At 40.2% G+C, this 15,948-nt stretch overlaps 1 protein-coding gene across 1 annotated transcript; it reads right to left on the reverse strand.

Annotated features, from left to right (window-relative positions):
• Positions 1 to 4,952: 4,952 nt before the first annotated feature.
• LOC138588809 (monocarboxylate transporter 12-B-like) lies at positions 4,953 to 15,201 on the reverse strand. The gene is made up of 10 exons (XM_069659060.1): positions 15,068 to 15,201; positions 13,575 to 13,678; positions 13,080 to 13,223; positions 12,785 to 12,880; positions 12,447 to 12,603; positions 10,987 to 11,517; positions 10,655 to 10,914; positions 10,377 to 10,544; positions 8,209 to 8,332; positions 4,953 to 5,070 (listed from the first exon to the last, which is right to left on the reverse strand). Exons 1-10 carry the CDS (start codon positions 15,199 to 15,201, stop codon positions 4,953 to 4,955), a joined length of 1,836 nt encoding a protein of 611 aa, XP_069515161.1.
• Positions 15,202 to 15,948: the final 747 nt, after the last annotated feature.

Raw genomic sequence — 15,948 nt, forward strand, 5'->3', positions numbered from 1 at the left:
CACAACAGAAAACATACCCCCAAAATAAGAAGCAGCACACTCACAATCACAGCATGCTGTGTTTGAATGTTGCATGTGCATATTGTGCATGTGCAACTGACATGCTATTAGAGACACCTCCCCCCCAACACACACACACACACCTTTGTTAACAAGGCACCGTACAAAAGCCACTCCAGGGTAACTATAGTGAAACACACAGGGGGCTAAATAAACAAGATCGCCACAAGAGGTCAAAGGTCAAAATGTACAAGAACGGATAGGATTTATGAATCACACTGCAACCAAAAAAAAAGTTGCAACTCCTGATTAGTGAACTGAATGTAATACATCTATTTCATGCATAAGAAAATCTATGTAAATATGTTACTATAGGAATAATGATAATATTTTCTTGTCTCATACATATTGCAAAAAAACATCCTATATTCATGATCAAAAAGGATGTCAGCTCATTTAACCTGTGTTTAACATAATCACTGTTATAATCTTTGATATAAACTATGTTAATCCTTATAAATGTGTTTAAACTTTAAACTATGACAGTTTACATACCCTGGGGTGGAAGTTAAAACCATGGTCAAAAAGCGCTTAAAAAGTGAGAAAGGAGAATGCGCACTTTGCTTGTTGAAGGTGCGTGTTTAATAAGACTGCTCCCCCGACAGCCGTTGTAAATCTGCTGTGGGAAAGGTGCTAGAAGGCCCTCCTCTTATCAGGCACGTGCGGTTACGGCCCTTCCAAAAGGAGGGAGCATCCTATGTGGGGAACAGCGCATGGCTGTTTTTAAGTTGCATTGGTGTCTATGTGAGAGCACGGGTATGTCGACTGAATGCTGATACAGAAGTGACCTTCAAGCACACTGTAAGTCAAGATAAGCTTGACACCTGTGGTTTCTTTGTTTGTATAGGATATATAAGCAGAGGCTCCAACAAGTATAATCAGCTTAATTCTACAATCCTGCTCGGGTTTATGTGTTGTGTGCTGCATCATAAACTCGACTCTTTTTGAGTGTAGTTCTGACTCCAATAAGTTGCTCCTGAGTTTTCAAGTGTTGGGACCAGATTTGGACTCTTCATTAACCTGACAGCACCTTCTTTAGTATCTTTTTGTCCGATGTTCCTACAATAATCCTCTTACAACTCCTAAAATAAAATTGCAGACTGCACCATGGGAGAAGACGAAAGAAAAGGTAAAACATTAATATAAATGTAAATGAGTTTTTCTGAGGAATTGAGACTTACAATCAGACTTTGTGGGAAACATTCTGCCGCGCGTTTACAAGTCGAGTTTCCATCTTTGTGTGAAGTTTTTATACAGTTCTGTAAAGTTGTAATCAAATCTCTTGTGGTGAACATAAAACAGCAGGTGAGAAAAGGCAACAGCCAGCAAGACAAAGACAATCTGCCACAACAAAGCAGCACGCCTTTTACTTTTCTGTTTGTGCTTCTTCTTTAACCTTGTTTGTTTTTCATCTGTATTGTTTCTTGCCTGCTGTGGAGGTTTTAATATTTAAACACAACTCCCCTCTCACGCTGTGGCTGTTTCAAAGAGCCAACCTGCCCCAAACCGAGTTTCTCTTTTCTGCACTCTTTGTTTCTCTCTATATTTTCTATCAATATAATAACTCTTTTCAACTTTTTCTTTTTCTGATTCTTTTCTAATTCTTTATTTCTCTCTCTAATCCTCTAAAAAAAACTGTCATGTAAAAAAGGTGTGTGTGTGGGAGGGTGACGATGAAAGACTGGAAAGTATTGGTCTTAAAGGTGTGAAAAAAACGGCTGTGGTTTTCTTTACCTTGACTGGCTTTAAAAACGTGCAAGGAAACTAAAATATTGCAGTGAAAAAAATACAGTGCATAACCCACGTATAACCACTGTGTAGACACACACTCTCAGATATATACACACAAACACACTAAACTGCTTGAGGGAAAGCAAACACTCTCATTTCACACACATCTACATCTACATCTACTCTGTCCCTCAAAAACGTCATGATCTCTGCATTACACACACACACACACACATACTAGTGAGTGTGTGTTAACACTATAACGTGTATTCTGAGAACACTGCACTAATATTATGAGCATCACATTTCAATTTATACACATTAAAGCTGCATTGGTCGTTTATCAGGCAATCCTTTGTGGACACATTATATGTGTGTGTCTGTACTCAAGCTCCAAGCACTCTGCCACCAGGAAGGGTCATTTATGAAGTGTACAAATGTTTGCCTTAACAGTTTTTATATTGCGGTATTATAAAATGAAAAGGTAGTCTCCACTTAAAACATGATTCTAGCTCTTTTGTCAATGTAAGGGAACATCTCTTAGTAGAGAAAAAGGGATTTTTAAAGAAACAAATGTGTCCATTAGTGCAAAATAGGAATAAAATGAGGTAAAGGCCTTCATGTGTTTCGGGAGGAGTAGCCCGCCCTGTTTTGAGCCGTGTGTCAATTGTATCGGTGAGCAACCTGGGTCTGAGCAAAAAAGAATATTTGGGGAAGTAGTCTAAAACTTTCTTCTTGATATGCACACTCGGCCCCTCTTCTGGCTTCAACATGTCTGAATTTAGTAGATGGAGGTTTCACAGGAGATGCTGACATGTTCCTCCCCTGATGGGGCGTCAGTGAAATCCTGGAGGGGCTTAAGTGTTTTAGTGATCGCTTCCAACTCCTGGAGGAGGGGGACATATTGCAAATATAATATAATATGGGGTAATAAATTACCCTATGAAAGGATGGTTTCACTGTTAAATTGTGCAGCCACCGTAACAACTACGCTGCACTTATAAGCTCTTAAAATATTGGCATAAGAAGGTCCACGCCGCTCGTGACAGGTCAGGCAGGGGCAGAGCGCGAGGGGAGGACTTTCAGTAATCATATAATCGTGGATGAAGATCTTGGACAGATAAAATAAGGAACAAGAATGAATCGCCCAAATATACTTGGGTGGACTTTGTGTGTGCACTGAAAGCAAAATGTGTGTTGTTTTTCCCGGTAATGGCAGAACCAGTGACAGTATTGAAACCGGTATATGCCCATCCTTACTCCTACTACATCTTATTTCTATTTCAACCTAAATCCTTTTTACTCTTAATGCTTCCTGCTTTCAACCATTCAATCCAATGACCGTCTTTTTTTTCCTTCTTTTTTTTTTAATCCTAGCTTTTATTATTTGTTTTGGTGTCTTAAACACTTTATTACAGCCTTCAGTAGCCTTAGAGAATGTGCTTTGCTGCGTCAGTCAAAAACTGTGGCGTCTGTTGGTTTCATTTCAAACAAAATTATTGTTATTTTATAGTCCTGATAAAATCCATGCATAAAACAACTTTTCAAGTAAGGAGGCCAATCTTTGCAGATCTTAAGATTGTGGTGAAAGCGCTGACAATCACGGCCTGTGGGAACCTTGAAGTACCTTGAAAGTAGTTCCAGGGGGCGCTGGTTTAGCTCAGTTGGTAGAGCAGGCACCCCATGTACCGAGGCCGCAGTCCTCGACGCGCTGATCGCAGGCTCGACTCCCGGTCTGCCGATCATTTGGTGCGTGTCATCCCCCACTCTCTACTCCCAACATTTCCTGTCTCTCTTCAGCTGTCCTGTATAATAAAGAGAAAAAGCCCATAAAATAATCTTTAAAAAAGAAGTTCCTGGGACTACGCAGCGTTATATCTCCACATATGTTGTGAACCACCGTTGAACAGGCCGGCTGAATCTCCCGCTTGTCTTCAATGCGAGAAAAATCAGATTTGTTCGCATTGCCAGTAGTCACTTAATGCATTCTGGTTTTGGCTTATGACAAAGGTTGCTTTCAAATGTCAAGCGGAGTGGGGAAGCCTTGTGACTGATCGTGAAGCCCTTTCTGCTGCAGACAAGGGCAGAGACACACACTCAGTGAATCAGCCATAAGAATCAGCTGGTATTTATGATCAACTTGATTGTTATCTACGCGTAACTCTGGACGTCATGAGACGCAAGACACATTTCAGAAAACTCTGACAATAAAATCTTATCTTAACTTGTAGTATGTTGTGCAGAGTTGTGCTTAATCTTAACACATGACCTAAAATGACTCAGAAAAGCTATAAATCAGACTTTATAGAAGACTTTTCCTTCACTGAATTATAATAAAAACAGGCGATGAATATGAAGACATTCTAAGGACAAGCAGGTCAGTCCGGGTTACAGTTTATCTTTTATCCGATCCTTCAAAATAAGGCAACAACCATTTAAAATCTAATAACCTGTTTTCTACACACAGCCTTTTCATCCCATGCTGAGGCTAAGTCCATTAAAGACTAAAGTTAAGTGTGTGAAGATGAAAGAAGAAATGCTCAAAGTCCTGCAGAAGTAAATCTGACTTAGATTCAACTTTTTTTTTCCTGCTCACTTTGAGGATAAGGATGAGACGTCCTGAACGGAGGCAGCAGTCTAAAAGCTTTTTGGGGCTTGCATAAGTCTGCAACACATACGTAAGTTTAATGATTAAAGCAGGACTTAACTGTTGGCTACAGGTGACTATAACTGGTCAATGGTACTAAACAATATTCCATGAAACACATGGTTTGTGTGTTTGAGTGTTGAGGCCTTGACAGTTGTGTGAGATCATTTTGATTGTGTTGAAGTCTGTTGCTACCTGATGGTAAAGATGAAATCAAGGGTTGTGGCTGGAAGATCAGTTTCAGATGAATCCAGTGCTCTGTAACCATCATGGTGTCCCGGTCTTTGGGACCAGACTAGGAAAGGGCAAAAAGAGGGGTGGGGGGGGTGGGGGGGCATCATTTATAAAAGGATTCCTTCATTTCTAACTGGAAACTGGAGGATATACTGTATGTGTAAGAAACAGTGAACATCAGGACAACTTTTTAAGATTGCTGCCTTTGAAAACATTGCTTACACTTCGCTGCCCTTTACAACTGACACATTTTCATACACACCTGTAGAGATCCTGGTTTTCATTGCCTGTTGAGGAAGCGTTTCAGTGTGAACCGGCCGCACATTGTGTCCTCTTGCTGAAGTTCCTCCCTGGCAGGTGAGAAGACGTGGCTGCACCCCTCTTGGGTCAACAGTGCACTGCAGTAAAAAGAAAAACAAAACAGAAATTAGTGAGAAGTGCGGGCCTAAATCTTTTGGCAGATCACTTCTTTTTCAGTAAGCACACTCCTGACCATGTGTTCAGCAGACTGTAAAAGCAACTATGAGCTTAAAGTTAGCTGGAATCTGTTTATTAAACGACACATATGCAAGCACCACCTACTGTTGCAAGTAAAGACTTTATATGACTGACAACTTGGCTGAAACCAAGCAAGGAAGTATCACCATGTTTCCACATGACTGCTTTTCGAGAAACTGTCCAGATTTCAGTTATCCAGTTGCTGTGGGGCTGTTTGTACTTGTCAGATCAAACCCACGAGGGAAGACTTCAAGCATGTTTAAATAAGACCTTATACAGGAAACTGTTTTTACACACACAAAGTAAAAACAAACATGTTCTGACTGTCGCAGCAGTTGAGTAAATATGACAGCTGAAATGAAGACAGATAAAAGTGTTTAAGAAAAGCAAGATAAAGACTACATGAGGGAACATACAGTATCTGTGTGTGGAAGTGTCTGCATGTGTCCTTTTCATCTCGGCTTCCTCATGAGTATCTTGAGTTTCGAAGAGTGTCTTGCCTTCCCACATTGAAGTGCGTACGAGTGATGTGGTGACACAAACTCACACACTGGCATTATGCACCTGGCTGTAACATGACAAAAGTTTATCAGCAATTGAATCTAGTGTAAACCAACAACGCAGGTGTCTTGTGTGTATGTGGATGTGTGTGTGTAATTCCGTTTCCTGGCTGACATCAGCAGTGCTTTTCTGTTGTTCACTGTCCAAGTTTTTAGTAGCAAAAAATATTTGATTCAAATCAGAATTAAAACTTACTGAATAATAGGGATACATATAAGTTCACTTACATGTTGCTAAAGGTTATGCTGTCATTAAAAGCCAATCAGCATGTTCTAACATCCTATAAAGTGTGTGAAGAGCTGACATTCATTTCTGAAAGTAAGCATGTTAATATTGAACTCAATTACAGGCATATATATTGGTTAGAAATTCTAGTCGTGCTTCTCTCAGAGATAGCCTATATAATGCAAGGCTGGAAACAGCAAACATTAAATGGGGCATTGTATCTACACGTGTATCACATGTGAGGATGATGTAACGGCAAAATGATACTAATCTGCCATATGAACATGTGCAGTCATAACTTTTCCTTTCTCTGTGTAAAACATTAAACTACAAGAAGGTTTAAAGAACAATCTTGCAGAAATAATTAGGGTGGTTTCAGCACGGTTGAAGGAATTTATAAGCACATGGTGGCCATGTCTAAATACTGTACACCAGCATCAGCTTGGCTTTGTCACCCCCATGTGGATTAGCAGTCTACATGCTCGCAGGGAAGCAAAGATGCTGGTGTATGCATTCAGACAGAGGCTGTATGGTAATGGAACTCATGTTAAACTAAGGACTATAAGAAAGAGAAGGATAAGAAAAAAAGGTATAATAACATGATAGTTTTAGTACTATCCTGTTATCCTGAGATTTTTTTGTATTAGATTAGAACTGAACACTGGGTGGAGCCTTGGTTTAAATGCATAAAGCCGAGGCTTCAGCGCGATGAGGCAAACAGTTTTTGACCGTGCCGGAGTGTCGAGGTGCTTAAGCGTTTGTTTAAATATTATGGACGGATTAATGGACATCGTGATTTTTATATGGCAAAACATGTTCAATAAATGGATGTGGCATCCGGAATGGAAAGACGCATATGGACATTGGACTTGTTCCTTCGGCTAGAGCACGCGTCTGAAACGTATTCCACAATTCGCACCTCAGTGTCTATTTAGGTAAAAATTTGTTTTGTTTACATTAAGGTACTTCAGTTTCTCTTAAAATGCGCTAAAGAACTATTACTATTTTATTCTATAAATATTGTAAATGGGTTCTGAGTGTAGCATGAAGGGACTACAATGTATATGCCACTGTGCAAACCACTGTTGTAAAATGATAAATAGCTGACCTTGATTCTTTGAAGAAAATAATGAAGAATAAATTGTGTTTCCATTAAACGCTGTTCTACAATGTGTTTTGTCTGCTTGAGTGTTCCACATCAATCAAATAAATTCAAAGCTGAGCATCAGGCACACGAAGTAACAGAGGTTTTGTGTGCATATGCGTTTGTTTGTACGTTTGTTTCATTGTTTGTGTCATTACAGAAGCAGGGGAAAGTCCTTTTCTCTTCTCTGTTTTTTTCTGCGTTCGGGGATGCCAACCTCAGAGGAAACCCCTCCTCCGCCTGCCTCCCACGCAACCACCTACACAGTGGAAACTTCTGTCTGAAAAACAAACACACACACACACACAAAAAAACATTGTTTGATCACTGAGGCTCCCAATAGAGGCTTTCAGGTGATGCAACAATGCACCTTCTAAAAGCCACATTGAAAGTCATGTTTTTGGAGGAAATGGTGACTGAAGCTGATCTCAACATCCATTCACCAAAATTGTTCTACACTTACAGCTTATCACCCAGTGGCTGTTTATGAGGGAGCCGCTGATGTGGCTGCATTTTTGCTCTTCGAGCCCTTTATGAATAAAAATATAAATACATTAAGGACCTGAAAAACCTAATGTCACAGTGCTGCTGGAATACACAATTAGAAAGAAACAAATGCACAATATTGGACACTATAGGTACAACATAAATCCATATCAAGCCAGGCATGTACAGTGTGATGGCTACAGACACGTGTCACATTTGAGGATGCACAAAAAACATGCAACAGTGTTTGCAGCAGCGGATACAATGCAGGGCTCCCTGTGTGTGGGCAGATGCAGTCAGAACGGGATGTTCTTATCTGAAAACACACACAAAACAAGTACACAAACAAAACAAAAATGCACATACACACGCTAGCCCAAAGATGCATAGAACAGAGTCATGAACAGACAGTACAACACACACAGCTGACAGACCTTCGTACATGCATGACAAACGCTGCACACGTGGTATATAGATACATTCACTTCTACATAAAAAAACAGGGGTGGGTTTGTGGTTGTTCCTGTAGCAGTGAGTGAGAGGGAAGTTCACTTTTTACAGTCAGTGTCTGGACCAAAGTGATTAAGCATTTTAAATTAACTTAGCCAATTTATCTGCCAACCTTGCAACTCTCCGCATGATATTCTGAATGAAGACGCTGATGTGATAGTCCTTCATGCTATTGTACATCTCCAGGACTGCAATAGAAGGGGTGTTGATGACAAAAACCTGCCACACAGAGAAGGCTGTTTGGAGATTGTTGTCAAAACAAGCAGTTGTAGAGTTTAATCAACTTTACATCATTTACCTCAAATGACACGTGGGTCTCAGTTTTTGAGGGCGGATAATGGAATAAGTTATGGTTAAAGTTATGGTAGGGCTAACATAAGCTGCAGCTTGTAACTCTCATGTATAAGTAACCATACATTCATGTCACAGAGGTAGGCCTACTGATTCTATTTCAGGGAGCCTTGTCCAGAGAAGGGTCCAAATGCAGACCTCTCTCTCCTCATGCACCTAATTCTGTGAGCCAATGGGGTTTGAGCTTAGGCTGACGTGACCTCCATGCTCAAGCATTTGCTTATAGCCACTAGCATCTAGCTTTCCAATGCTGTTTAATAAACTAAATAAACATTGTGTGATCGGCAGGTAACTATACAACTAAAACGCCGTTGTTTTTTCTCATTTTCCCGATCCATGAAAATACAATACATCCTCCCGCCATCTTTGTTTTAGAAATCTGAAACTGGCACACATTGAATAAAACTGGTGACACTATGTCTTTTGATAATCAATGGCACGTATTTTTTATCGTATCTCTGAGGTTTTTCATCACTTTGGTTTATTATCTGTAACAGAGACCGATGGTTACCTGTGTGAGCCTAATATATGCTAATAGAGGTACAACCTGGGTAGGACTGTCCCCATTTACCTCTTCCGCACAAAGTTTGGTAGTTAGCATAGTGCGAGTCAAAACGTTACTTTTGTTTACCTGTTTTCAAGCAGCAGGCGACAACTTTGAAATCTTACAAGTGTCCACCGTCTGACTGGGTTGACAAACTATTGGCCCGGGGCGAAAGAAAACGTTTAAATGTAAATGTACAGACCACCGCTAGCCGGCTTTCAACGGCCACGTCTCACATTTCCTGTGACATCATCCGAGAAAGCGTTGTGATTGGCTCAAAGGCTATCCACTGTTGTACTTCAGAATAAAATGAAAAATAAATAGTTTAGGCTACTTTGAACAAAGTCACTGACTTTATAATAGAAGACTAATCACAAGTAAAAATCATAAGTCCAATCACAAGCTTTTGACACAGCAGAATGATTGCATTAATATATATTTTTTTATTTATACAAAATGTTCTCAAGCCATCATAGATTTTCATTTCCTTGAGAAATATTTTCAACTTGGTATAAGATACTAGCGCCAGTTTTTTTTTTACCAACAATATTCGGATCCATAAGGTCTTCTTACAAGTTAAGCAGGGGTTCCATACAGTTTTTTTTTGTTTGAATTAAAAAGAAAAATCCCCATTTATTCCCCACCAAGTACAGGAAGTCTGGAAATGTATGGCAGAGCAATGCATCTCTATGTACGGTAAGGGTCAGTGAGTTTGGATATTGCAGAAATCATTCATAATACTGAAAAGAAAATATTGTAACATAGTTCTCTGATATCAGCACATGGTATTCACTAGATGTTTCCTTCATGTTTTAAAGTTTTATTCTGTATGTAATTGCATTACTATATCAAGATGTAAGATATTTTGTACTAGCCTTACGTGAAGCGATAAACGTAATTATTTGGCAAGATGGAAATGTCAGAGAAGAGGTCCAGGTTTAAAAGAAAATATTTGCAAAAAACTATAAATTATATTGCATTACTTTATTATCTATAATTAATCTGTGTAAACAGATTTAACATCTCAAAAATACTGGAATGGTAATGGTTAACAGCTTGCAAATTTTGTTTTTCATAAAGTAAGAAAGCCCTTAGGTTTTGTACAACAATTATCCACATTAAAAAACAAATTCTAACATAAAAAATTACATTATAATTACATAATCTGTGTGTCTCAAAGCTGAGACGTTAAGACATCGGTCCTGATCGGTTCTTCTGGGAACTGCCCTTGTCAAGGCTCAGGATCTTATGTCCAAAACACAGTGGCGCATGAGGCATATGACATTAGCATCTTTCCTACATTCTTTGTAAATCCACAACCAGCAGTGGTGCGGTGCACACAGCAGGTGGAGAACCATTGTTTTGTCATATGATGTCCCGTTGACCTGAAGTGAGCGAGTTATTGGGACTTAATTGTGAAGCTGAGCTAGACCTGCTCCGCTGGCAGTGTTTGACCAACATGGCCGCTGCTAATACCAAAGAGCTACACATGAAGGACGCCCCGCTGATGATGAAGGTGGCTGCGTAGTTTCCGGTCTTGTCTACAAACCAACCTGGACACAGAGACATAGGAAAGATGAGATATACCTTAAATAAAACAATACAGTCCTTAAGAGGAAAAAATAATTCCACACAACCACATTATACATTTAGGAACACTTACCTCCTATTGGTGGGCTGACCAGATAGGGGGCAGCATGCAGGAAGTAGACCACACCCAGAGCGCAGGTCAAGTAGTTGGCGCCTACGACATCAGAGGTCACCACTGGGATGAGAGCTACATAAGCCCCATCAAAGTACCCATAGAGAACTGAGAACATGACCAGGAGGGAGAAGGAGTTCAGGAGGGGGAGGCACATACAGCAGAGACCCTCCATGCCAATCGCCACCATGTAGGTCAGCATGCGATACCTCTTCAGATACCTGGAGAGAAGGAAATCTATCAGTATTTGGGCTTTGATGAAATATTCACATAAACTTCAGGCAGCTACTTACTTCCTGTCCATGATCCACCCAAATGTGATGTTACCCACAATGCCACAGACTCCAAATATGGACATGAGGAAGGCAGCCTTCTGGTACCCCACCCCAACACTGAGGGCATAGGGAACCAGGTAAACCACCGGAGCGCTGCAGCCGTACGCCAGAAACAGGAGGGACACAGACAGAAACAGGAAGTCGGGTAAGAGGAGAAATCCCAGCTCCTCCATGGACTTGAGGCAGAAGAAGCGACTACTGGATGAAGTCTTTGTTTTCACTAAAGCGTCTGTGGAAGGGCTAACGGTGTCATCCAACACATTGGGATCTGTCCGATTAGCTTCTGTGAGTCCTGAATCTTCCGTAGCTTTTGCATCAGCTGCTTTACTCTTCAAGTTCACGCTTTCCAACAATTTCAGGTCCTGAATTGTGCTACCGTTTGCTGAGAGTTTGACCCCTCCTAGCAATATCTTTTGTTCAGCGTCTTTGGATTCCAGCACTGCTGTTTTGCAGTCTTTCTCCAGGTTTGACAGATTTTTTTCACATTTCCTTTGGATGGAAAAGTACAGAACAGAAGACACTACAGTTAAATAGATCAAGAAATTTAATCAGGTACATTTTATTTTGTTTATTCAGATTCTGGCAACTTACATGAGAAGATTAATACCACTCTCCTGTCTGCATTAACTACGCAGCTAGCTTACAATTAGCTTAGCTTAGCATACAGGCTGGAAGCAGAGGGGAACAGTTTGCCCTGCTCTGTCCAGTGTTTAGAAATAAGTCATCTTTGTTCAGCTCATTATCTAACAACAATAGCTGTGGTTTTACAGGTAGTTATGACACTTTTTCTTGAGCTATTAGGGACTTTAAGCAGTGACGGCTGAGGGACGGCTACAGCGCCCGTGAAACATTCCAACTGTTTGCCATAGTGAGAGAAATCTAAGCACTAAGCAACGATTTGATCTAGCAACGGATGACGTGTATAACAAACAAACAGTCAAATTAGCAGGCATGCAACAACTAAAGGTAGATTAGAATATAAACGAAAGGACAGTGTCAAATACGATAAAGAACATATAATTACTGCTTACACTATGATGTTGTACTGACTACGGCAAACCAGTCTTTCTCCCGTAGTAGACAGCTGGGCTACAACAACAGTGGAACGTGGAACTTTATTTTTTTCGAATGTTGTAGCCGTCCCTTCGGCCGTCGCTACTTAAAGTCCCTAATGACTTCCTAGAGTCTGCACTGGTTGCTGGGTGACAGACTTCAGGAAGAAGTGGCTCGATGCAAAACAGCAATTTGTCCTTTTTTCTTTTGTGTTTTTGAATGGACAGAACAAATGATATATGATATGATATATATATCCTGATCAACAAAAAAAGTATCTCTACAGATAATGTAATCACTCTTAATCAATTAGTCAAAAACAGAACTGCTGAACTAATTGATTATGAAAACAACTGAGGACTTACCTTTTACCTCCTCTTGGTATCAGCGGCCTCATCAGAGCACCGCAGACACACAGGTTGGAAACGAATCCTCCCAGCACCAGCAGAGCTCCTCGCCAGGAGTAATACTCTATAAGCAGCTGGACTGCAGGAGCCAGGACGAAGGTCCCGATGCCATTACCTATAGATGAGGTGAAACTGGATTTGATGGGGTGGAATGAAGCAAGGAGAGTAAAGGAGAAGCACAGGTAGAGGAAACTCAAAACAGACTGGAGTAAAAGACGATAGGTGAGATGGGAGATGGGAAAGTAAGGTATGAATGAAGAGGAAACAAAGAAACAGGTAGGTAAAGGTGTCACTACCAGACAGAGCGATTCCATAGGCCAGAGCTTTCCTCTCACTGAAGTACCTCCCAACCATCGCTATGGCTGGTGTGTAGCTGAGAGCAAAGCCAAGACCTGTAGAAGATTAATGAAAGGGTTTTGAGTTTAGATGACACCCTGATACACTAAGCTATACACAAATTACATTGAATAAAATCTGATCTTTATCTGTCCTCAATCCTTGTGTTGTATTTTGCTTAGGAATCTTGCATTCGAAGTTAAATGTTATGTTAACTAAAGCTATAATGGGAGGGGAGGTGAGGTGGTGTTGTACCTGTGAGGACGCCCAGGGAGATGTACAGATGCTCCAGACAGGAGGCGAAGGAGCTGAGGACGAGTCCAGCAGAAGACAGCAGACCTCCCAGCATTACTGTAGCTCTGCAGGAGAGACGGTTCCCGAGAAAACTGCCCAGAGGAGCTAGAAACACAGTTCGCGTGTATTACTTTTAATGCACTGAATAATGGATGAACTGTCAGATATTCAACCACAGCTGTTATGTAAGTAAGTGGGGAATAAAACCTTTTTTCAACAGATTATTATTTCATTAAAATTTTCAAGTAGCCATAAACTTTACATTGTCATGATTTGTCAACAATTGTTCGGTCTCTGTACCCTGGACCTTGTGAAATAACATTTACTATCATCACTATCTTATTTATACAATCTTGAATCTTGTCCATCAGATAACAATTTGTAGTTCAAGCACATTTTATTTTGTTAAATCTGGTACATTGATCTGCCTGCATATAAAGGTACAGACGTTCTTACCACAGAGCATGGTGGTGGAGTCGACCAGACTGTGGATCCAGGCGGTGGTGGAATAATCTTTCTCAAAGTGAAGCTGGAACTCCACGAAGAACATGGAGACACATCTGGATTCAGGGACACAGGGAGGCTGGATTTAGTGCGATTTTATATAACAGATAACAAAATAGTATTGATACATATTGATTTAACTTTTCTTTTTGGCTCGCTGTTGCAGCACAAAAGTTATACCTACAATCTTATCATAAAAGCCGTATGTTTCCTATGAAGGAGCTTCCAAACTTCCGCCTGACACTCAGGATTAATTTCCCAGTTGATTCGGAACGATCAGAGGAAGCTTCAATACGAGCACCTCAAACAACTTTAGAAAATATTTGATTACATTCAAAGCAATTTAAAGGGCACGAAGGATAAAAGCCAACATGTAAGATTGGGTTAAGATAAAGAGCCAGCTTGTTTATCTTGGCTTTGTATCTGCAGATCAGAGTGACCGTGTATCTTATTTTAAGGCTGGCAATAAATAAAAGATTTTTCACTCCCAGGTGATTTGGATCATACAGCCTGCACATAGGGCGCATCATCATGACAGAGTTAAAAACTTTTATGGCTGTCATTCATATCCACCAATCAGAGAGCTCTGAACTCCCTGACCTGTATTTTATGACTTTTACTGTCTATTATGTAACCAGAGGTTAATCCCAGGTGTCATGGCATCCAAACAGAGCAGAACAGACGTCTGTTAAAATTGAGATAAGTGAAGGGACAAAATCATGAATCATTTCCCACAATTCTCAAACCCCATATTTAATACACACCTTTATAATGATAGACCTCAATGTAATCTCTGTCTTGTTTCTTTTTATGTGCATTTTGTAAAACAATTTAATTGGCAATGACAGAATTAAAATGTAAAGTACAGCTTACAATTGTGCGCAAAGTGCATTAAGTTGGTGGAAAAATCTCTGCAGGATTTGATCTTTATGGAAAGAAGAAAAAAGCTGCTGAATCAGTTCAGTGGCTTAAACAATGTGCGTTAAGAAATGGAGTCATGCCAAGTAATAACATAGGCTTTAATAAGACCAAAGCTAAGAACATGAAGTCTGCATGCCACACAAGGCTGCAAGAGGAGATATAAAGCCTGCGCTCACAGGGAAAATCACACTCGGTGGCCGGAACAGAAGAACCCTGTGGTGCACAAAAACATGCATCACTACTGTCTTGAAACAAAAAGGTTTATAACCCCAATTTCATATATTTTATATATTGTTTTTATTTCAACTACAGTCAATCCCACTGTCTAATGTTGTTCCAATGCGTTCAATGTCTTTTATACTTTGTTACATTTGGTAAGAGTCCAAATGTTCCTCTGGAAGGAAATCAAAAAACCTCCAGACTGATAACATACGGCTGCATCATTGTCTTGTGCGGCTAATGATAAATAGCAGGATAAATAATCAATTACACACACACACTCTCAAACACACATATACAGTCACCTGGTCACTGCACGGATGCAGATGGAGGCAAGAAAACATCCAGCGACGATCATCCAACCCCAGCCTCCCTCTGGTGGGGTTGTCACCTCTGACACCATTCTGCCTCCCTCCAGCTTCTCCTTGCTGACTGCCATCACTCCGACAGAACAAGGCAGATTGACATCAGTCTCTGGAGGTCACCAACTTCACGCCTCAGTGTTCTCCTTTTTTCATTGGCTGGACTTGTTCTGTGAGAAACAAACACAAACACACATTAAATTAAAATAGATCAGTCCAGATATAGAAGTGGATTCTTTTTCCCTGTAAAACTTTAACAAAAGAAGCTAAGAGCTTAGCTACTGCTGAAACAGGAATCTGCAAGACTTAAAAAAACTGTCATGGATAATGGTTACATTTTTTTCCCGGCATAATTATTTGCATTTAATATAAATGTGTGCACAAGATGGCAATGCCACTATTTTCAAACTAGAATAAATACATGTTGAAGTATAAATAGGATGGACATGTTACTCACACTTAATTACACACTCTCAGCCACATTTACAACTTCTTATCATTTGAAACAAAGTAAAAGAGCCAGCAGGAGCAATGAAACTGTATTTGAAGTGTGTTATTTGCGAATAAAACAGCATTTAAAAAATAGTTTTGCTTAAAAACACACTCAGCTCAACTGTATTAATGTAGAACAAATTATCAGAAGTCAAAGTAGCAGGTTCAGGAGAAAATTCTCTGGATCTAGTTGTTGATCAGTGTGTTTTTCAGTGGTTGAAATGCTAACGTTAGATCCTGCTTGTTTGCATTTGATTATCACACCTGGAGGCAAAGATCCACACTCTCAGTTCATCCCTTGAATGTGTCTCAAAGGCCTGCGGGCGCAAACC

Source organism: Semicossyphus pulcher, unplaced genomic scaffold, assembly GCF_022749685.1.
Source record: "Semicossyphus pulcher isolate SPU_LCO1_2020_fin unplaced genomic scaffold, fSemPul1.0.p SCAF_12, whole genome shotgun sequence".
Lineage (NCBI taxonomy): Eukaryota > Metazoa > Chordata > Actinopteri > Labriformes > Labridae > Semicossyphus > Semicossyphus pulcher.

Bases quoted from the DNA above. Each gene is read 5' to 3' on its own strand.
- LOC138588809 (XM_069659060.1), bottom strand. From the start codon at position 15,201: ATGGCAGTCAGCAAGGAGAAGCTGGAGGGAGGCAGAATGGTGTCAGAG. The intron at 10,545-10,654 runs GTAAGTGTTCCT...CTCTGTGTCCAG, and splicing joins GGTCAGCCCACCAATAGGAG to GTTGGTTTGTAGACAAGACC. The intron at 8,333-10,376 runs GTCAACGGGACA...ATCTCCAAACAG, and splicing joins CAATAACTCGCTCACTTCAG to CCTTCTCTGTGTGGCAGGTT.